Genomic DNA, 23,841 nt, shown 5'->3' on the forward strand with positions numbered 1-23,841 from the left:
TTTAATAGGCTTTTCCTTAATCCCTCCTTATTATCCAACATATTTGCTTATCCAACGTTCTGCCGGCCTGTTTAAGTTGGATAAGTGAGACTCTACTGTACTGCTTAGTTCAGGTCTGATAAGCATGTGATTAGAGGCCACTTGTTCTGCCATTCTATGTCCACTTTCCTGTGCCACTAGTCTGCACATGACTCGGCTGCTGGTCTAGTGAAAAAAACAAAGTAATTTCTATATGTCTAACCTGTGTCAGCTCCAGGGTTTTGAAGGCTTTTGAATAAGTCACCTTCAGTTCTACCTTTTTAGTGACCTATTCAACATCATTGTTGCATACTCTCCTGTTCTCCCTCCTTACCAAGCAGAAGACCCCTGGGAAAGCAAGGAGCAGCCTGTTATATTTTTCATCCTTACTTTTGCCTGGGCCACAACAAGATGTTGGTGGTCAAACAGGCTGCAATGGTGAAAGAGAAAGAGGGTTTTTGTCAATAGGCTTCTGGTTGGGGTATGAGTGATTGGCAAGTGTGCAACCATGCAAATCCTGGACTTTAAATCTGCTCACAAGAATAGAACACATATTCTTCTTAGGGAAAAAGCTTGACTCTATCTTTGGTTTGTGAGAATAATTAATCGGTTGAGGAAAACATGTCCAAACTACCTTCTTTCTGCTGCTGCCTTTAGAGCAAAGGAGAAGATAAGATTCTGTTACGTGTTTTTCTGCAGTGGTAGGGACTCAACATTTTTGAATCCTGGATTCACTGAGTTGGAAAGGATTCTGAGTGACAGCTACTTCATCCACCTGCTGTGCAGAAATATACTGATAAAGCACTTTTGAGAGAGCTTGTCAACTCTGCTTGTGAACAGATCTTACAGTCAAGAAGTTCTTTCTAATGTGTAGGCAAAATCTCTTTTTTTGTAATTTGAATCCATTGTTCTAGTCCTGAAACAGAAAATAGCAAACTTGGTCCATCTTCTGCAGGGAATCCCTTTGGGTATTTAAATATGGCTAGCACTATTAAACTTAAGGGTAAGTTCACAGTTATCTGAATAAATTATATTTTAGAACTATAGGTAAATATGGTGTGTTAGGGAGTCTTTTCGTTATGAATGCCTACATGGGCTGAACTAAATAGCCCAATTCCATACCTCAGGCAGGCTTTGATATGACTTGGAAATTATTAACTGTTGATCATGATATAGCAAAATGATAGGAGCTAAACTTTTTTCTGCCTCCACCAGTTATTATGATAGTACATTATGCAATTGACACTACACAACATTGTGCCCATGTCGAGAAAGTATTAGCAACTTCTCTCCTTGGCTGCTTCACAGACTTCTTTTTTTAGACCTTAGTTCTAATATGGAGTTTTCATTGCAGAAAAAAATTACATGAAGCCACCACAAAATGGATTACTATGTAACATCTGCACTGGAGATGTAATATTTCAGGAAATGTTGAAGTGATGAGGAAAATGCCCCATCTCATAGAGTTCTTTTTTTTTCAGCAAAGAAACCTGGAGTTTGGAGAGAATTCAAAAATATGCAAATATTTTAAGCTCTCTTTATAGATCTGAAGTCTTTTTGCTACTTTGGGAACTTTGCATATTATTATGCAAAAAACCTGGCCTCATAAAATTGCCACATTTTGGGTATATTAAATGTAAAAATACAATTTATTCATAGAATCATAGAATAGTAGAGTTGGAAGAGACCTCATGGGCCATCTAGTCCAACCCCCCGCTAAGAAGCAGGAAATCGCATTCAAAGCACCCCCGACAGATGGCCATCCAGCCTCTGCTTAAAAGCTTCCAAAGAAGGAGCCTCCACCACAGTCCGGGGGAGAGAGTTCCACTGCCGAACAGCCCTCACAGTCAGGAAGTTCTTCCTGATGTTCAGGTGGAATCTCCTTTCCTGTAGTTTGAAGCCATTGTTCCGTGTCCTAGTCTGCAGGGCAGCAGAAAACAAGCTTGCTCCCTCCTCCCTATGACTTCCCCTCACATATTTGTACATGGCTATCATGTCTCCTCTCAGCCTTCTCTTCTGCAGGCTAAACATGCCCAGCTCTTTAAGCCGCTCCTCATAGGGCTTGTTCTCCAGACCCTTTATCATTTTAGTCGCCCTCCTCTGGACGCTTTCCAGCTTGTCAACATCTCCCTTCAACTGTGGTGCCCAAAATTGGACACAGTATTCCAGGTGTGGTCTGACCAAGGCAGAATAGAGGGGGAGCATGACTTCCCTGGATCTAGACGCTATTCCCCTATTGATGCAGGCCAGAATCCCATTGGCTTTTTTAGCAGCCGCATCACATTGTAGGCTCATGTTTAACTTGTTGTCCACGAGGACTCCAAGGTGTTTTTTGCACACACTGCTGTCAAGCCAGGCGTCCCCCATTCTGTATCTTTGATTTCCATTTTTTCTGCCGAAATGAAGTATCTTGCATTTGTCCCTGTTGAACTTCATTTTGTTAGTTTCGGCCCATTTCTCTAGTCTGTCAAGATCGTTTTGAATTCTGCTCCTGTCTTCTGGAGAGTTAGCTATCCCTCCCAGTTTGGTATCGTCTGCAAACTTGATGATTGTGCCTTCTAACCCTTCGTCTAAGTCGTTAATAAAGATGTTGAACAGAACCGGGCCCAGGACGGAGCCCTGCGGCACTCCACTTGTCACTTCTTTCCATGATGAAGACGACGCATTGGTGAGCACCCTTTGGGTTCGTTCGCTTAGCCAATTACAGATATTCAGACATTAATTATAAATTTACTAATTGATCTGAATTTTTAAAATGTTAGAGCTTGCAAAGTGGAGCTTGCAATATGATGCTGCCAGTAATCTAGCATTTTGGCCAGTTTCTGAGATGCAGGCAAAAGACTAAAATCAAAAATGTATGCCTGGAAACGTTTTACATACGGTATTCTCAATTTAAACCCCTTTCAAAAAGAACCAAAACTACTCATCTGCAAGGGGGAAATGTTGAAGGAAAAGAAAGGAATAACAGTTTCACTGAATTTGCTACATTTTCTGTGTTATGGCTATAAGTAGTCTTTCTTCTTCTCCTCTTTATTATTTTCGTTAATGTCTAAAATCAGGCTTGTCTGGATTAAGACAGACTTCACTCTCCTTTCACATGTTATCTGAACTCTAGTTTAACGTATTTCCAAATACAGATCACTCACATGCCACAGAAAATTAAAGTATCTGAAGGAAATGAGAGAAAGCAAAAGAACTGGTGGATTACATGCTTTCCCACCATCTTGTAGGAGTGCAACACTTGGAATCCCAGATTTGGATTCTTGGATTAAATACCTGGAGAAGAGATGTATTGAAGGATCTTTTGTAACCTTAGTTCTCACGTATGCACAGAAATGATTCTGAGGGTGAGATGGGCTGGCTAGTCATGTATGAACACTGTGACTTTAAACAGTGTTCTAAAATACAACAGTGTTCTAAAATACCATTACACACATACACAAACACACACACACATACACATTGACGGGAATTTTTCCTCCTTCAAATTGTGCAGATATTTTTCATTTGCTTATTCTGATTCTCATAGTTCAACACCACCCTGTTCCCACCATAGTCAGTTCTTACCATTTCTATGTTTCCTATTCAATGTAATTTCTTCTACCTTTTGTTGCAAGAATTTTTGGAGCCCTTCATTTGGAATGAAATGGATTCTATATCAAACCTTTATTCCAATGCGTATTCAGCCTCAAAAGCAAATAACAAAGATAACAGCAATGGGTGTGGGCGGTATGTTTTCCTTAAGCATCCTATTCACAGCCACATCATAGTCTGTTGCAGGTGTTCTTTGGTAGTCTACTCAAATGCCTTGTTTGGATGCCTAACAATAAGAAAAACATACAGAATGAAAGGAGCAAATCAGAAGCACTCCAGTTCTTCACATCCCATCCTTAGCACATCATTCGGATTTTTGCTGAGACAAGATGAAGCAAGTCATTGTTTGTTCAAGATGCACATGTATCTTTAGATATATACACACACAACCCACATCCAAATTCTTTTAAGCTTTTGAACTCCAAGGATAGTAAATAAGGGTGACATTTCTAAACAATGAGAAGGAAAGAAACATACTTCCTGGAAATAAGAATTTTTCTATCCGCATCTCCAAGAGTATCACAAGTTCATTTGAAGAAGACAGCCCCCTCCCCCTCCAATTCTGATTACTGGTAGCTTCCTACAAGTCTAAAGCCATAGAGAAGAGCTTTCCACCTGTTTACATAAGTGTGGCCAGATCAGTAATAAGAGACAATCCATCTTTCCGGCAGCCTTAAATAAATCCCAACAGCAGATTAGCAGAGAACTCCCGTCTCCTCTGGAGACTTCATTAGCAGGAGCTTTCAGCACACTGTCCTACTCCTGAAAAGCCATTTAAAGTTAAGAGCAAAGAATACGAACGCCAGTGCTGCTGAATTTTTTATATTTGCTCTTCTCAGAGAACAAAACCATCTGGCTGATATCTTTTTAAAGAAAATATCTAATCTCATAAAGGAAAGGTCTTTTCAAAATAAAGAGATACGGCTCCATTATGCCTTATGCATTCTATTATTCAGAACAATAGGGTTTGCTTTGGACATCTTCACATCAAAGTGCAAATGCTTGACTGTATACACAATCCGCAGGCAAAAGAAGGGGAGGCAAAGGAAATCCTTCACATACTGGGCTTGTTTTTGAGGAATGCTCAAGGCCAACTTTACTGAGTAAGATCACAATACCCAAAAACAATGGCTACAGGAAAGGTACAAACAAGAGTACTCTGATTTATTGTAGAAACAGGGCACATGAGCCCAGAATCTTATTTTTTACTACTGCTATTTATTTAGTTTATATGCCACCTTTCTCCCAATGGGACTAACCTATTCAGAATTTTAGCTGTCCATCTTGGCCTCTTTTGGGGAATATCTACACTGACCCTTAGATAGATGCCAAAATTGAAAATACTGAGCCAATATTTAGGGTAAGGGAACTTCACTAGTGTTATTTTTTACTCCAACCTAAGCCTCCGGTTTCTTTTTATTTGGAGAGAAGATAACCTGTGTTGTGTTAAAAATCATATTCAAATTTTTTTAAAAATCTAACTTATTAGACATAATAGAAAATAGAGCTAAATAAATTTTCCAGTTCATGAGTCTCATGCATTTTGTAATACAATGTGGTGGAAAAACAAACAAACAGATAAGTGCAATACTTAACAAACCAGAGCAAAAGATAAGAGCAAAACAAACAGACAAGAGTAGTACCCTTATGAGCATCAAAGACTTAGAACAATTGAAAAGTACTGTTGATATTGTAAAAGGTACTGCTGATGGCTGGAATATTTTGTAAAACTATCGTACATTCCAATTTGAAATATATGCAACTACCACAGGATGGATCCCTATTTTGTGATTTTGGTTATGTGTATTCTGTCTGAGTAAATAAAACCAAATTCTAAAATGAGGTTGGAGTCCAGAGAACTGTAAGATTTACTGTGCAATTCTAAACAACTTTGAGCAGAATTTCCATTGTGATTGGCAAAAGGTTCCATCTGACAAATGCTGTATATTTACTTTTGAGTAAGTCCTACTGAATATCACTGGAGTCATTTGTAAGGAAATGTTCAAGTTTGTGCTCATAGCTCCTGAAAAAATCATGAGACATATTTCCAAATGAGCAAACATACGGTTGGACCGTCAATTCCATTCCAAGTACTCAGAAAATATTTTCCCTTTGCTTAATCATCAGCTGCTGCTATCTCTACAACTACTGCAGTCACCCTGTTAACAGATAGCAGAATTTCAAAGCTCTCTAATATTATTTGAAAGGCTGCTGGAGGAAACTGTTCAAAGCATGTGCAAACATTTTTAAATTGTTAATTGCCATGAAATCAGTTTTGCCTTATGGCAATCCTATGCATGATAGAAATACAAGAACCCTGGCCATCCTGTCCCACTCAGGTTTTGCAAACCCAAGGCTGTAACTTCCTTCACTGAATCAACTTACCTGTAATATGTCTCCCTCTTCTCCTGCTGCTTCCCATTTTACCAAGCACTATGGCCTTTTCCAATAAATCATGTTCTGTCATTATTTGTCCAAAGTACAAATTAGTCATCTTCTCTTCTACTGAGGGTTCGGGCTTGATTTGTTCTAAGACCCATTTATTTCTCTTTTGGGCAGCATTTAGGAGCACCTAAAATAGGGAAGGCTAACTGTAGTCCTTCAGATGTTGGTAGCCTCCAATTCACACCAGCATAGTCAACAACCAGAATTTGAGTAATAGGACCTCATCACATTGGGTTCCAGATCCGCCCTAGGACACCTCCAGAACTGGAGCGCACCAGAGCCCATCACATGGTGCGGGGTAACTTTCCATAGGGCACCATCCTGGCTCTGGGATCAGATCATGGGATATAAGGCCTGTCTGGAAGGACCCTTGGAATTTTAAAGAATTCAGAAGATGTTGCATTTCTTCAGCAAGACTTTCACATTTTCCCATTGCTGCTTCAATCTTTGTTCTCATAACAAAATAAAATACAATAAATAATGTGTATTGGGGAAAATGGAAGATGTGCCTTAGGAAAATGACTATTCAATCTAAAGAAAAAAAAATCAGATTTTCATTTTCTGTGAATCTGATACAGATCTCTCAAAATGAAGCCAAGTAGTGAATGCTGCTAAGATGTTCACAGCTCATATAAAGATCTGGATTCTGCCAAGTCCCCAAACTGTAAAATTTAAGACCCCATAACTTTAATTTTATAGTCCTGAACACTGGAAAGCACTTTAGCCAACAAGGAAAAGCAGGAAGACATTAGAGCCTGCAACTATTGCTCTTGGGTTCATTTGCCAAACTTTGGTAACTAGCCACTTAAGAGTATTATCCTTTCTTGTCTAAGTTAAACCAAGTGTGAGAAGAGAAACAAGCCTCCCTTTTCAATTTTCACTGTTCTAAATAAACAGATTATCACCAGTTTAGTCACAAGTTCTCAGTTCTACTCTGAGGTGTGTCAGGAAACACACTCTAAGTGCATAGTTTAAATGCAAATGAATTTATTTTTTATTTTACGGAATTTAAATGTGATGCTAAATGAATATTCATCAGGAACACAGGAAGCCAAAAAAGGAGTATTTTGGGATCACTTCCTGAATTTAGCATTTAAAGGGATTTGTGCTTTCCCACATGCATTATGCTTTACTTTTGAGAAAAAGGATATATAGTTAATACTGTGCTCTTATAAATGAGTATCCCTTACAAATACATCTGCTATTGGCCTAATCTCAAGCACAGAACTTCAGAAAGTGATTTCTTTTAAAAAGAAGACTCAGCACCTGTCGAACTGCACAGTATTTATTTCCACAACTGGGGTGCTGCCCCTGAGCCAGCTTCAGGACCTTAGTGATTGCAGAAAACCTAATGGATAACTGGGATCAATCTAGTATTCTTTCTCTACATCAGGAGTGGAAAACTATGTGCCCCTCCAGACATGGATGGATCACAATTTCCATCAGCCCTAGTCACACATCAAATAGTAAGGAATGTTGAGAGTCACAATTCGTCAAATCTTTAGTCATCAAAGGAATAAGGACTATCAGCAGAGTAGTATCAGGATTTAAATGAAGGTTGGGCAACCAATTGTTCTCAAGATCTTATTGGACTTCAATTCTCATCAGCTCCAGACAGCAGGGTCAATGTCACAGATGATAAGACTAGCAGTTCAATAGTGTTACTATGGACCAGCATCAAACCTTGAGGCCCCATCTATACTGCCAGATAAAATCCAGATTTTGCTTTGAAATGGATAATATTTGTCTACACTGCCATATAATCCAGTTCAAAGCAGATAATCTGTATTTTAATTCGCAGTGTTGATGGAGCCTGAGGCTCCTTCCACACAGCTGTATAAAATCCACATTGAACTGTATTATATGCAGTGTGGACTCAGATAATCCAGTTCAAAGCAGATATTGTGGATTATGTGCCTTGATAGCCTGGGTTATATGGTTGTGTGGAAGGGCCCTGAGTCACTGACTTCTGGTGACTTTCCAAGAAAAATAGCTATAGCCAATGGGCACAAATTCTGGTCCCTGGTAAACCAGAGAGGAAAAATTGTCCCTAAAATAAGATTGCTTGAGATGCACAAAATTCACAGAATATCCCAGCCATCATAGACAAACATTTCCAATTTTAAGTGAAGACACCATACAACTATATCCAAGACATGTCTGACACATAACTAAAAACCCCTAATGTGCATTTTATCCAGGCTGATTATGTATGGAGTTTATGATGAGAGGAATGGATCAGCTGAGACTTTTTCAAGGTATACAGTAGAGGTGTGCAATTTGGCCAAAAGGCATGCTGTTTTGGAGTCCATTGTTGGCTGACCCCTCATTCTGTTTATCGGGAAGTTACTCGAATGGGAAGGGGTTTTGCCGTTATCATTTGGCAAAGATTCAGCCCATTGGCTACAATGGGAAACTTTAAATGGTCAATCCTCAGCCATTTTATGGCTTATCTGCATGAAACCCACCTCTGTTTTAGACTCCATTTACAACTGCAGGATTGCCAAGTTTCAAAACAATTCACCAATCTACTAATTTTTAAGAATTGTTTTAAGAGATAAACTGGGGGAATATATCCAAATGGCCAAGCTGACAAATAGTAACAGAGGAGGAAATAATGAGGATTTTGTAAACAAATGGAGGCTGGCACTTGGGCATCTGGAAAAGAAGATAAAGGTAGATTTGATGACTGCCATAAAGGGGATTTAGCAAAAGAAGATACATGGGTAGTTGATGGTCAGTTACGTGATACTTACTGAGGGGTATCGGAGGTCTAGGGGGTTGGGTTCACGGGTGAGGGGTTAGGGGGATAAGGATAAGTTAAGGTATAACAATGGTACAGCCACTCTGTGAATATCCATTAGTTTAGCGAGTGCTAGCTGTACATTACAGTGCAAATCTTTATATCTTTCTGTATTTTTTCTTTTTTTATATGTGTGTATTTTATTTTACTTCTTGTTTTTCACTTTCATGAATGTCTGTTATAATTTCTAAAACAATAAAAAATTAACACAAAAAAGAATTATTTTAAGTTTTAACCATAACATTTTTTAAAATAAGACACATAGCAATAGAGGGTCCTGGGAATTGTAGTCAGCCAATCAGAGCATGGACACAACCAGGCCTTTTATTGGCTGAGAAATAGAGAGACAGAAAAACTCCCATCATACTCCAAGAAGAAATTTTCAATGCTCGCCCTATGCAGCTGCTGCTGGGAAAGTGAGTTCCCAGTGTCTTCTCTGGAGGACAAGGAAAGAACTTTTCAAGAAAAGACGGGGCAGATCCCTGCCTCAGGTATATTGCGGATTTAACTGCTTCCTCTCCAGAATCGATAAAGTCTGGCTCCCTTAATCCATTTTGCTGGGCTTTTTGTCTCCCTCCTTCCCATTCTGTTTTTGGAGATTATATAAGACAGCCCACTGAAAACTACAAATCATTTTCTTTCAAACTGATTCTTGCCCAAGCCTAGTATACAGTTACAGTGCTATGGCTTCACTTTAACTACCATGACCACACCCTATGGCATTCTGGGATCTGCAGTTTAGGAATGAGCACTTAGAATTTCAAGCAGAATGCTCCTGCGTCTCAGCAAACTACAAATCCACAGGATGCAGCCATGGTAGTCAGAGTGGAATCATAGAGCTATAAACTGTGTTGTGTGAAAGGGCCCTAACTGATCCCTCCCTCCTATACTCTAAACATAGTCTACCAGGAACAAATACACATTGGAAGTTTTTAGTCATGCATTAGACATGCCCTGGGTATAAATACGCGGTGTGGGAGGGCCACTATACAATTCATAAAACTGAAAGATACTTCTATTTGCTTAGTCCAACATAGTATCATAAACTGCCACTTGACGAGGAAAACAAAAAGGCAGTATCTTCACATTTCTAATACAAAGAATTATAAAAGAAACAGGAAAAGTGAACCATTTAACAACAAAAGTGAAGAGTAAAGGGTAAATATTGTTAATTGTAAAGCAAATCCTTCTTTACAAATAATGTGAAAGGGAAAAAAAATCTCCCAGTATCTGGGATTTCAAAATCACCCAAGATAACAAAATGGATTTTGAGATAACAAATCTGCCCAGACAAATATGACACATTTCTCTGAGTCCAACATATTAGTAGGAGATAGGAAAGTGGGAGATAAACTGTACTTTACTCCAGTTAAGTCTGATTCAGTTCCTTGTAAAAGCCATTCTCCAAATCCATTTATAATCAGCTTGGCTGCACAACGGCTGTCACATGGATTGTAACCTGGCTGATGGATCATAAACAAAAGGCCCTGATCAGAAGACTATACGTCATAACAGAGGAAGCAAGAATCTCTCTAAAGGGTTGGTCTTGTCCCTTTCTTTACTTACCCATCCACTAAAAGGAAATTGGCAAATGATGGTGAACTATGGCAAGGCAGAATGTTCCTGTGAGAGGCACGGCTCTCAGAATTAAAAGCTCTAAAAGGTGTTATCACCAGGGGACAATGCACACACCCTGATGTAAACGCCTACAGGAAAGTGGAAGTCGAAAAGGTAATGCAGTGTACTTTAGACTCACTGCCCATTAAAGAACTCAATATTTACAGAATTGCCCCAAGAGACATGACATTTCAAATTATAGGGCAAGTAGCGAGAAGGTGGGAGAAGCTGCTAGTGTTCATTTTATTTATTTGTCTCTAATTTGGAATAGGTTTTCCAGGTAGGCTTCTACAACATTTTAAGGATATATAAAGTGGATAAATACGTCTTCTCACTTTGGGTTAAAAAACCAGTGTACCAAAATAGTAAAATGAAAGTTTAAGTCTTCAACAGACTCACTAAACCGATGTACTTCTACTCTCAAAGCGAATGATGAAATATTACTTTCACATTTGAGCTATAACTTCAGTGCTGCTCATTTTGTTAACTTGTTCAGTTAGCCCATCACACAACATTCAGATTCTGAAATCTGAATACACAATGCTAAGAAAAAACTAAATGAGCATGTCAAACAGATAGGGATGAATGCTTTCTGAAACAGTAAATTTAATTTCATATACCATTGATTTCATATTCCAATGATAGAAACATGGAAAGATAAGTGATTGTTAATATGTAGTATCTTATTTTTAGAGGAATATATCACAATATATCTCTTTGTCTTATCTGTGTTTAGCAATATTTCAAAACTTTGAACATTTTTTCTTGCCCAGAAAAACCGTTGTTGTTAGAATAATATTACCAGAGAATGGTCCAGAGCAGTACTTTTCAAGCTGCATCTATACTTTCCAAAATAACCAGGAGTACTGTGCTATGGAACTGCCTCAATACAGTCTGGGAGTGTCCCCAGAGCTCTTTTGGTCAGGCCAAAAGTGCACTGGGGACACCACTGCTGGTTTGCTGGCTAAAAGCAGCTCCCTTGCAGAGGCTTGCTGGTGGCATTGCTTCTGCTGAACTTACAACAGGGTGACAAGTAGAAGTGACTTCATCAGCAAGAGTCTGTCAGGGAGCTGTTTCTAGCTGGTGACACTGTGGTTGGCTGTTCAACATGCCGACATCTGGCCAGATCTAGCCCAATCAAGCTGTCCCTATCTCAAAAATAAATTCCATTACCCCTGTGCTCGATTCTTATCTGGAAATGACGATTCTGCTGTGGAACCAGCTGTACATCATGTGGGCTCCCTTCAGCAATGTCAAGGCAAGTCTACTTTTCTTGGCCACATTCACAGATTATCCAATTTATAACACATAAATAGCCTCAAACTATAAATCAGTGGCATAGATGGAGTTCTAGGGCTGTTCCTTTGGCAGAGAAATTCAGAACACATGGTTCCTTAATATCCAAGAGCTAGCTTCAGTCTAGGATATACAAAATATCAGCCTACTCTGAATGTAAGGACCTGTTCTTTGTTGTACTCCAAGAGCTATATTGATAGATAGTAATGGCAGAGTTGAGGGAGAGGGGTACAGCTACTTTGCCCAATTATAACAATTTGGTCCCACTTTAAACTCCCAAGGCTCCATTCTATGGAATTCTGGGATTTGCAGTTTGAGTGACCCAGCATTTCGTCAGCTAGAGCACTCTAGTCCACTCCCCTACTGCTTTTCAAACTATGGGTCCCAACCCCAAATGGGTCCCACTTAGCTCAATGTTGGGGTTCCATTTCTGAACGTCACCTAGTGGCTGTTTTAGACATTTACATAGATCTGCTGAGCAGTGTTTATTTATAGTGGACTCTGCAGAAGACGCTTCAGCTGGACTTTATAAAAAGGGAAATCAGTCTGTTTAGCAAGCCCTACAAATGCTCACTTGTTATCAGTAAATGTTTGTTTTTAACCTGTTTTATATATCTGGGGTCACATAAAAAAATTCTAGAGCCAAGTGAAAAACTTTAAGAAGCCCTGCCCGACATTACAGTACTAGACCTTTTGAGCAAAGAATTCTAACATTCCCAGCTCACCAAACTATAAATCCCAAGATTCTACAGCATGGAACCATGGCAATGAATGTGGGATCAAACCAGTGCAGATACACTCTGTAGTAATACAAAAGGTAAGCTGCCTTTTGACAGTTGATCAAAAATATATTTGTCAGGACTTAAGCTCTTAAACATGTAGTCTATTTTCAAACTATGGTTTATTTCTTTTGCATATTTGTTACTTTACTTTGGGAGCTTTGAGGGGGAAAGTTAGATATTAATACCAGGAAACTGTTACCAAAAACACACACTACGGGTCCTTTCCTCGTAGCTGATCCAGAGCTCTCAGAAAGCAATAGTGCTTAGGATCCTTATGCCCTTTTCCCACTGAACACAAGCATTGATGACAAGTACAGTACACTAAACAGAAATTTGGGGGGTGGGTGTCACAAGTCTATAAATGGTTAAAAGTCCATATGGTGAAAAAGTAAAACTTCTAGGTTTAGGAACACAGTGGCCTTTTACTGTCTCTTTTTCTCTTTCCTTCTCAGAAATCTCTCCTTGTTTCACCCTGCTGTGAAATTTTAAATGATGCATTGTATTGCTTTGATAGTCTCCCTCTGGTTATTGTTTTCCTTGTTTTTTCTCCCTGGTTTAATTTGCAGCATCTAAGCCTTAAAATCTAAGTTTAGTTGGCATACTCCAGTTTTGAAGTTGTGTGTGATGTGTTTTGATAAACTGGTTGGTGCTTTGGACACCCTAAGGAAATTGCTAACAAATATTGCAAACAAATTAATAATAAAGACTAAATACCGATACCATATGTAGGATTACAAAAGTAGAAGAGGAATCAAGACCCCTTCTACACTGCCATATAATCCAGTTATCAAAGCAGATAATCCACATTATTTGTTTTGAACTGGATTATATGAGACTACACTGCCATATAATCCAGTTCAAAGCAGATAATCTGGATTTTATCTGGCAGTGTAAAAGGGGCCATAGAGTTGGAAGAGACTGCAAGGACCATTCAGCCCAACCCCCTGCCATTGAGAACACACAATCAAAGGACTCCTAACAGATAGCCATCCAGCTTCTGTTTTAAAAAAATCCAGAAAGGAGAAAGATTCCACCACATTCTGAGGCAGCACATTTCACTGCAAAGCAGCTCTTACCATCAGGCAGTTTTTCCTACTATTTATGTGAAATCTTTTTTCCGGCAATTTGAATCCACTGCTCCATGTGCTAGTATCCAGAGCAGCAGAAAACAAGCATGCCCCCTCCCCAATGGGATATCCTTTCAAATATTTAAACATGGCTATCCTGTCCCCTTTCAGCCTTCTTTTCTCCAAGCTAAATACCCAGCTCCTACAGCCACTCCTCATAGGGCCTGGCCTCCAGACCTTTGATCATTTTGGTCACTTTTCTCTGGAAATGTTTCAGCTTGTCAATATCCCTCTTGAACTTTGATGCCCAGAACTTGACACAATATTCCAGGTGAAGTCTAACCAAAGGAGAACAGAGTAGGCGTTTGACTTCCCTCAATCTTGACACTATACTTCTGTTGATGCAGCCTAGAACTGCATTGTTGATGTTGACTCATATTCAGCTTATGGTCTATTAGGAGGTTTATTATGACAATTGCTTGCTTGAGAGCCTGAGCCAGTGTAATATAGTGGAATAGATATTGAACTATGACTCCTGGAAACCAGGGTTTGAATCCCTGCCTGGCCATGGAAAATCACTGGATAACCCCCCAAGGACAAAGGTTGCCAAGAAAACCATGAGCCAGATACAACTTTGAGGCACACAACAACAAAAATGGCAAAAAGCAACTTTCTCAAACTTTGTTGTAATGCACTTAAGAAGGAGATGGACGGGCAGTAGTTACATGAAAGGGATACATCAATGTCCCAAGAAACTGTCCTTTGCTTGGCAATTTTATCACCAGCTCTGTGAAAGCAGCACAACTATAAACATCCTATCCAATTAATTTGTTTATGTTTTTATCATATTTAGGACAAACAATAGCAGTTTTTGAAAGTTTCATGCTTGTCACTCTTTCAATAAGATTAAAACGGTGTGAAATTTCTGAAACCATATTTCACTATCATCCCCTTTAGAATACTTGTTACAAAACCAAACCAATTATGTTTACTCTGGACAGAGACTTCTTTTGGGTGGGTGGGATTTGAAGATGGGGAAACTTTTTCAAAATGTATTTTAAAGAACTTGTGTCTGGTACAATCCCGCTTTTGGTTCATGTCAAAATAGAAAACAGAAATTTCAGAGACTGGCAGAGATTTCAAAAGGAATATTAGCAATTCAAATAAAAACATGAAGTCTGGGGAAGTTTGATCCGCACAGTATCTGTAGTGAGCAGAAAACACACACACACATATCCAGTCCCCAGATTCTCAGGATATTGCATAACTGGCGACAGGCTCTGAAGATTAACAAGTTCCTAATAATGGAATTCATGGAATTTTCATACTATGTTTAAAATGAACACATTAAACACATTAGTACTGTACACTTTGCAGTGTGGCTCAAGCATAAAGTATGGGTTCAAATGTATTCTGCAAAGTACCAGCATCAATTTTTTTCATGATTTAAAATGGAAAAATCAATGCACAATATTAAAGTTTAATACCGTAGACTATGTTCTCTGTGGTACAGCAAAGAAATGAAATATTACTCTTCAATTTTTCTGAACATCTTGGGCAAATAAGAAAGGTTGGTAGAACAGGTGAAGGAAAAGATTGAGTTGGGAGGAAAGAATGGAGTTGTACCCAGATTGCTAAAAGAAAGAAAGAAAAATATAGACAGACCAGTGCCTCAGGTGCATAGAAAGAAATTTAACAGTTGCAACATTTCTGCAGCCGCTATATCTCCACACCAAATGATACTACATCAGTCACCATTTCTACCTCATCATAGAGCAGTAAAAAAGACATGATATGGCTGCCATGTGAATCTACCTATTAAGCTGGCAAAGAGAGATACATTTCAGGTTACCAAAAACAGCACTGCATGATTACAGCCTAATGCTCACATTGCTCAGGAAGAGAGAAAATACACTGCCAAATTGCCACAGCAAAATATATTTCTGAGAAATACATTGTGCTAGACCCAACCTCCAAGGTCCTGTTTAGTCTTTCAGTGTTCGCAGAGGCAGCATGCTATTAAGGAAGCAAAGCTGTGCATATGTCTTCTCGGGCCTCTCACTTGCTCTCTCACTTCCAAGTTCCCTATTCCCTGTAATGCCCTGGTATCAAATGGGAAAAAGACGGAAGGAAACCAGAGTTCTGCTATACCCCACAGAAACCTTCGCCCTGGTGTCTCTCTGGTGTGTTGAACTATAACTCCTGTCATTACCCAAACATGGGGGATAGTGGGTATTGTAGTCCAATTCATCTGTAGAGAGTCTGGCTGGAAATGACTATATTGGGGAAATCATAAAGAGATGCCGTATCCACAACAGACTCAAATGCCTAAAGTATGACTCCCTCCCATGAGCACCTGAAACAATTGACATTAGCAAACCCTATATTTTGACTATACTTGGGTGAGAAGCATAGCATAGAATTGCATTGGAGGACCTAGAGAGGCCAACAAATACTTCCAGGGGAAATATTTTTGGAGCATGGGTAAATGAAACATGAACATCAAATCTGCGGATAAGGGAGTTGTACTGCATTACATTATTTTATTGTTGAATTTAAAGAAAGCAGAGGCAAGTATGTACTTCCTCTGCCTCTACAAATCGCAAAATGTCATGAATGTGCATTTCAGATGAATAAGAGATCAAGTGATGAGATCATTACCATTTTGACAAAAGAAAAGGCTCATTATGATTTGCACTTTGCTGAGCAAACAACTCTTCTTTTCCTCCAAAGTTGTTTATTGAAAGGAACGTCTGAGTACACATTTCCTCACTGAGCAAGAAAAGCTTGTATGAAGGACCAAATCTATCTCCCTGTGTGCGCACATCAGGGTGGCCTCAGCTTCCATTTTGGGGATCTAAATAATACATGATCTAAAATGCTCAGGAAGAAAAGAGTGACTCAAGACAGCTGATTAAACCGAAGCTCCTTATTTTTGTAAGTTATGTATTATCTATAGAAGCATATTAATTATTATAAAAGCAATTTTAAAAGTTAAAACTGGACTTACAGCAAAATGTATGATCTGGAGTACTTTGATTCAGGATTCTAACCAGTTAGTTAGCCAATAGCCATGCTCTTTCCCAGTATTCCATTCGATTTTCCTCTCCCCTTTTAAAGATTTGCAAATGACAGCATTCTGTGTCACCTCTAAGCACACACTGCTCCCAGTGAACTATTTTCAGGTCTTTGCCCCACTTATGATTTTCCCCCCAGTTTTTGGGGAACCCTTTTCCTATATTTCTCCCAAGCCTGCTACTACAGTACCTCTAATTTTGACTGTATAATGATCCACACTGGAGGGGGGGGGGAGAATAGTACTGTGCCAGTATGTATGATCAGCTTAGAATATTTTAGTGAGCAATGTCAAGCAAAGTAGAAGAAAATATTTTGAAACAGGAAGAAATTGACATTCCCTTGCATCTCAGTAAATAAAGCAGGCCTCCACTCCTAAATAGCAGTCACAATGATTGTCCAAAGCAAAGAAGATGAAAATGTTCCTAATTACAGAGCAGCTTTCCAAAGGGTCAGATGGTTCACGTGGCTGTCCAGATGTTGGACCGCAACCCCCATCATCCTTCACAATGGGCTTTGCTGCCAAACAGGATCCCCAGCCCTGACCCAAAAAGCAAGGGCAGCAAACTGGAGCACTTCCCCAGACCCCACTGAAAGAGGATCAGATGAAATTAGCCCATTCATGTTTATTATAGTAGTTGTAAATTAATGTGGCTGTTTGTTCAGATTTTATGTCATCATATAATTTTGTTTGAGTACGTGTAGTTTAATTTATTGATGTTAGGTTTAATTTACTGATGTTTGTCTTCAATTTGATGTTAGGTTTTAATGTTGTTTTCATATGTGGGGTTTTTCTGGGATTTTATGTCAGTATTTGTTTGTTTTATGGAGGCAATGAATGCTTGCCATTGTATGTTGGAATCTACCCTGAGTCCCCTTGGGGAGATAGGGTGGAATATAAATAAAGTTTTATTATTATTATTATTATTATTATTATTATTATTATTATTATTATATCTCTTCCCTAGTGGACTATTCTAAGAGAATCTAACTTATGAACATAATGATATTCTCTTTTCCTCATGAAGCCTAAACAATATAAAGGCAATAGTTTCCAACTGATCATGAAAATTAAACAGGGTCAGCTCTGATTAGTACTTGGATAGGAATCTGCCAATGAATTTCAAGTGCTGTGGGTTATATTTATTTCAGAGAAAGGAACTGATGAAGTCACTTCAGGGTATTTATTGCCTAAGAAAACCCTATGAAATTCATGGGGTTGACATAAGTCAGCAGGCAACTTGAAGACACGAATTCTTCCCAGTGACTGCCCCCTTATCTTCTGAGCTAACAAAGCATGTGTCAGCACCATTAGTATTTGTTATAACTGCTTTCCCACCTCAAGAGAGATGAGAGAGCTATTTCCCCTGGAAAGATATTCTTTTCTCCCAAGTGTGAAGAACCACTTTCAGGGCCATTTTCACTTTCAGAGAAGTTTCCCAAGGGCTTCATTCCAATAGAGAATAAAGCCAAAACAGGGGAACCAAAAATTACTGGCATATTTTATTGTAAAGCCTTTCCTGCCAGTAATGGAGTCTTCTGAGGAGCACTTCAACTTTTGGAATACGGAAGAAAACCTGTACAGAAGCTGGGAAGCTGCCAAAAGTGGTTTCTATAGGGAGTTAAGCAGAGGGCCAGATCTGTCACTAAGGAAGAAGGTTTCTCTATTCCTGTTTTACCTAAAACCGTAACAATCCACTTGCATCTGTTATTGAAATCTATACAGGTCATGACTTTAAAAAACAACAACATAGATCAGGGTTATGGGGAAAGACTGGAGTTTCGACCCTCAGTTTTGGGTAATATCTCAACATAACAACCAGCCTGTGAAAACGGGGTTTAGGTTAGGATTGGCAGGGTTGTTGTATGTCTTTCGGGCTGTGTGGCCATGTTCCAGAAGTATTCTCTCCTGACGTTTCACCCACATCTATGGCAGGCATCCTCAGAGGTTGTGAGGTATGGATAAACTAAGTAAGGAAAGGAAAGAATATATATCTGTGTAGAGTCCAGGGTGTGGCAAGAGTCCTTTGTCACTGGGAGCCAGCATTAATGTTTCAGTGAACAAAGGATGCCCCCAGGCAAGAGACAAAACATTTCCAATGCTAATTAGGGTGATTAACTGAAACATTAATGGTATCTGCTGGGGTTTAGTTCCAGGACCTTCACTGAATACCAAAATCTATGGATGCTTAAGTCCCATTATGCACGATGATATAGTAAAATGGTGTCCCTTATATACAATGGCAAAATCAAGATTTTCCCTTTGGAATTTGCAGGTGGGGGCATTTTAAAGCCATGAATGATTGAAAACCTGGGTACAAAATTTAGAGAGCTAACCATATAGAAGATATCAAGGGCAGATGAAAGAAGCCCCATTTCCTTCTTGATAACCAACTCAGCACATCTTACAACAACATCCCTGCCATGCAGAACTCGTTCACCATCTCGATACCATTTTATAGAATCCAGTGAGAAGAAATAAAACGAAAGTGATTTGACCTAACTAAGGGTGCATCTGCACTATAGAATGAATGCAATTTGACACACTTTAACTGACATGGCTCAATGCTATGGAATCACGGGACCTGTAGTTTTATAAGGTCTTTAGCCTTCTCTGCCAAATAGTACTAGTGCTGGTGGTGTTATACAGTACTAATTCTACAGTGTAGATGCACCCTAAGAGACTGATAAGGTCCCATTCGGCATCATCCCATCACAAACAGCATTGTGAGCTGATGTGTTCAATAGGACTCCACAAGGAAGTCTCTTTTCAGTTTACATGTGTAATAATTAAAAGGAGTGCCTCTAAACATGTCCAAAGTCTATTACATTTTACAGCCAAATAGCTCAGCTGATAAACTTTGTCAATGTATATGTTGTAACTACATCATTTGCAAGAATTATCTGCCTCAAGTCTCACTGCATGGCCACATACAAGTCACTTTTTCACAGTTTAATTTACCTCTCGCGATTGTTGAAAGGGGGTTGTAGTAGAAAGCATTTTAAACTCAGAAAGAGTTGAGTACTGGAATGAACAACTAGCCCCTTCGAAAGGAGATTGTTGATAGTGGAATTCCATTGATGTCAACTCAGGACAGCCCACTGTAATCAAAGCATCGGAAGAAGCAAGCTGAGATCCAGGAAGGCTTGTGCTAAAATAAATGGATTAACTTGAAAGATGACACTAGGTAGCACTTCCACCTTTCCTTTCCATATTGAAACAGTTGACAGATCTATCTTTTTGAAAATTAAACCCCACATATCTTCCTGAAATGCCCCCATTTGGGGCTTTTACCCAAGTAGAATTTTGTTGATATAGTTGAGTATCTCTTATTCAAAATGTTTTATCCAGAAATGTTTTGGATTTCAGAGTACAAATTATTCCAAAAAAAAAAAATCCAAAACACTTCTGAATAAAACATTTTGGATAAGGGGTACTCAACATGTTGGTGTTGTTGTACCAACAAAATTCTACCTGGGTAAAAAAACCCAGATGGGGGCATCTCAGGTAAAACGGGAATGGAGGAACCTTATTCCTTAGTGCCAAATCTGTCTCTCTGCTTCACTGGCTGTGCCCCGTCCCTATAGAAACCACTGTTGGGCAGTTTTCCAGCTCTGTCCAGGTTTCTTTTCCTATTCAAAAAGCTGAAGTACATCACAGAAGATTTCAATTCAGGCAGGAAGAGCTTTATGAAATTCATTTATGTTTCCTACACACCTACACACTAAACATGAAGGTAATTTTATACTTTTCAAACATAAATTTGTTCATTAAATGTTTGTGAGCACTGAACCATCAGAAAGCAATTGTGTCATTCATGTGGACAATTTTAGAGTGTTTTGGATATTCGAAAAAGGGATGCTCAAAGTGTATTTGCACTTCCAGTGCCTAAAATTATAACCCTCTCACTGGGTAGTAGCCAAACAGCTCTTTCACTTGCCACTTATCCATAAAAACATTCGCACATAGAGCTAGTGCAACAATGGCAGTGTCATAAATTAACATTCCTCCTTCTTCTCTCCCACCTGCTTAAAATGATAACTATTCTGGCAGGTGAATAGTTGGCTTGTACAGACACCATTTTCCTTTTGCCACCCACCATCCAAAACATTGAGATATAAGTAAAGCTAGTAAGATGTGGCATAGTACTATGCTTCCTCCTTCCACTCTTCTCTCCAGGGTTCTGGACCACCTTGAAATGTAGGGAGAATCTAGACCAGCATTTCTTAACCTGGGGGTTGGGACCCCTGAGGGGCTTGTGAGGAGGGTTTCAGAGGAGTCGCCAAAGACCAACAGATAAGACATATTTCTGATGGTCTTAGGAACTCTAATCCCTCCAGTATTTTCTATTGGTCTTGGGGGTTCTGTGTGGGAAGTGTGTCCCAATTCTATCATTGTTGGAGTTCAAGGGGCTCTTTGATTGTAGGTGAACTAGAAATCCCTGCAAGTAAAACTTCCAAATGTCAAGGTCTATTTTCCCCCAAACTCCACCAGTGTTCACATTTGGGCATATTGAGGATTTGTGCCAAGTTTGGTCAAGATTCATCATTGTTTGGAGTCCATGGTGCTCTCTGGATGTAGGTGAACTACAACTCCAAAACCCAAGGTCAAAGCCCACCAGACCCTTCCAGTATTTTCTGTTGGTCACTGGAGTTCTGTGTGCCAAGTTTGGTTAAATCCCATTGTTGATGGAGTTCAGAATGCTCTTTGTTTTATAAATCCCAGCAACTACAACTCTCAAATGATAAAATCAATCCCCCACAACTCCACGTAATCAAATTTGGGCGTCTCAGATATTTGTGCCAAATTTGGTCCAGTGGATGAAAATACATCCTACATATCATATTTACATCATGATTCATAACAGTAGCAAAGTTACAGTTATGAAGTAGCAACGAAAATAACGTTATGATTGGAGGTCACCACAACATGGGGAGGTCGCGGCATTATTTATTATTTATTTATTACATCACTTCTACCCCGCCCTTCTCACCCATCAGGAGACTCAGGGCGGCTTACAATATAAACATACACATTAAAAACAGTTGTCGTCAAATTTAAAACTCCATCAAGATTAAAAATTACAATAAAATTAAGAATATCCATTAAAATATACATAATTATACATTTAAATATACATTTAAGGTGCTTTCCATGTTCATGTGGGGTCTGACAGTAGGTCATATATTCTTATCTCATTTTTTGATGCTACTCATGCTCAAATGCCTGGTCCCATAACCACATTTTTGTCCTCTTTCAGAAAGACAGGAGGGAGGGAACCTGCCTGATTTCAATGGGAAGGTTGAGAACCACTGGTCTACAGAGAGGACGCATTCAAAGTCGTCCTCCCCCTCCCCTATTTCCCAAAATGAGGGCATGTAGACAATTTCAACAGAAAGGAGGAAACCATGAAAATGAACAAAATCTGGCTACCGGTATTAAAAAAAACTCTAAAATCAGAACAGTAAATAAAGAGCAACACTCTGAAAAAAAAGAGGAATTCGAGACATGAATCAATCAGAGGCAGCTAACACCTCCCAAGAAAGGATTCTCCCAGGCAGGAAGAAGCCAGGACATGAACCTGGCAAGGCCATTAACGCCAATCAAGGTGATTCATTTTCTTTTTCTCTTTCTTCATTTCTTCCTTTTCTTTTTTCTGTCGTTCTTCCTCTCCTTTCCTATTCCCCCCCCCCACCCCATTGATTTTAATGTATGACTTTTTATGAAAAATACTTAATAAAGATGTTGTTGTTTTTGTTTTGTTTTGTTTTTAAGGGGGGGGGGGGTTGATTAATTACAACATTCACACTTGCCTCGAGCAAACAAGAGTTCTTTCTCCCACCCTGGACCTTCCACACAGCTATATAAACCCCACTGCCAACAGACCTCGCAACCTCTGAGGATGGCTGCCATAGATGTGGGCGAAACGTCAGGAGAGAATGCTTCTGGAACATGGCCATACAGCCCGGAAAACTCACCGCAACCCCGAGGGGAGGAAATTCTCAGCTACGAACACAGTAGGAGGCAGGGAGCTTCGACACTCCATGCTATGGACCCCGTGGAGTTGTAGCTTTGCAAGGTCTTTTAACCTTCTCTGCCCTCGCCAAACTCCAGTCCCCGGCATTCTTTTAGCCCGGAGCCATGGGCCGTCAAAAGAGTGGGGTCAAGCCACCTTCGGTGTAGAAGCGCCCGAGCGGAGGCGCGCAGAGCGATTGCATAAGAGCGGCTCCCGAAAGAAGGCAGGCAGGCAGGCAGGCAGGCAGGCGCGCTCGGCTCCGCTCCGGAGCGCCTCTGCCCCGCGCCCCGAGGAGGAAACTTTGCCTCCAGGACTTACTTACCCCTTTTAGAAAAGGAAACCGAGGAAAGAAGGGAGCGACGGGGAAGGAGGCGAAGGACGTGGGAGAGAAGCAGCAGCAGCAGCAGCAGCAGCAGGAACAGCAGCCTTGCCGCGTCTCCCTCCTTCCTTCCTTTATTCCTTCCCTCCTTCTCTGCGTCCGAAGAGGCAACCTGGCGAAGGAGGCGCCGCCGCGCGTAAGGCACCAGCTGCTCCAGCTGGCGGGGGAAGAGGAGCGAGGAAGGCCAGCAGGAGGAGGAGGAAGAGGAGGCGGGAACTCGGGCGGCTTCTTGAGGAGCTCCAGCGAAGCCCTCCCCTCCCGCCGTCCCCGAGGAGGAAGAAGGAGGAGGAGGAGGAGAAAGTGTGCCTGCCTGGCGGGCTGTCCCCGAGCCCATCCTGCCTTGAGAGGCGCCGCTGGACAGGGACACAAACATACAATTCAAACCCGCTTTGACGTAAAAAGCAGCAGCAGCAAAAGCAGCAGGGAAGCGGGGGAGGGAGGGAGAGAGGGAGGGAGGGGGTCATCCATCGCCTTGCTTTGCCCACATCTACAGACATCTGGATACAGAGGGAGCCTCTAGATGACAGACATGGGCAAACCAGCCCTCCAGGTGTTTTGGACTTCAGCTCCCACAACTGTGGGACCTGAAGGCCAAAACACCCAGAGGGCCAAACTTTTCCATGCCTGGGTTGTGGTGTGTTTTCCGGGCTGTACAGCAGGAGGTTATATACCTCACAACCTTTGAGAATGCCTGCCATAGATGTGGATGAAATGTCAGGAGAGACTGCTTCTGGAACATGGCCATACA

General features: G+C 40.2%; 1 protein-coding gene across 6 annotated transcripts in view; it reads right to left on the reverse strand.

Moving 5' to 3' along the window:
* Window positions 1-23,461, reverse strand: part of pkib (cAMP-dependent protein kinase inhibitor beta) — a 75,752-nt gene extending 52,291 nt beyond the window's left edge. Inside the window, exon 1 of one of the 6 annotated variants that reach the window (XM_016997541.2) lies at window positions 23,037-23,413. Coding sequence is in view for 2 of the 6 variants with exons in the window: in XM_062979297.1 (XP_062835367.1) it covers window positions 23,037-23,427 (391 nt within the window). In the remaining 4 variants the exon portion in view is untranslated. Of the gene's footprint in view, window positions 1-23,036 lie in introns of all 6 variants that reach the window. The other 5 variants (XM_016997540.2, XM_008120114.3, XM_008120110.3 and 2 more) reach the window with 5 other exon arrangements.
* Between the last annotated feature and the right edge of the window lie 380 nt (window positions 23,462-23,841).

Source organism: Anolis carolinensis, chromosome 1, assembly GCF_035594765.1.
Source record: "Anolis carolinensis isolate JA03-04 chromosome 1, rAnoCar3.1.pri, whole genome shotgun sequence".
Taxonomy (NCBI): Eukaryota; Metazoa; Chordata; class Lepidosauria; order Squamata; family Dactyloidae; genus Anolis; species Anolis carolinensis.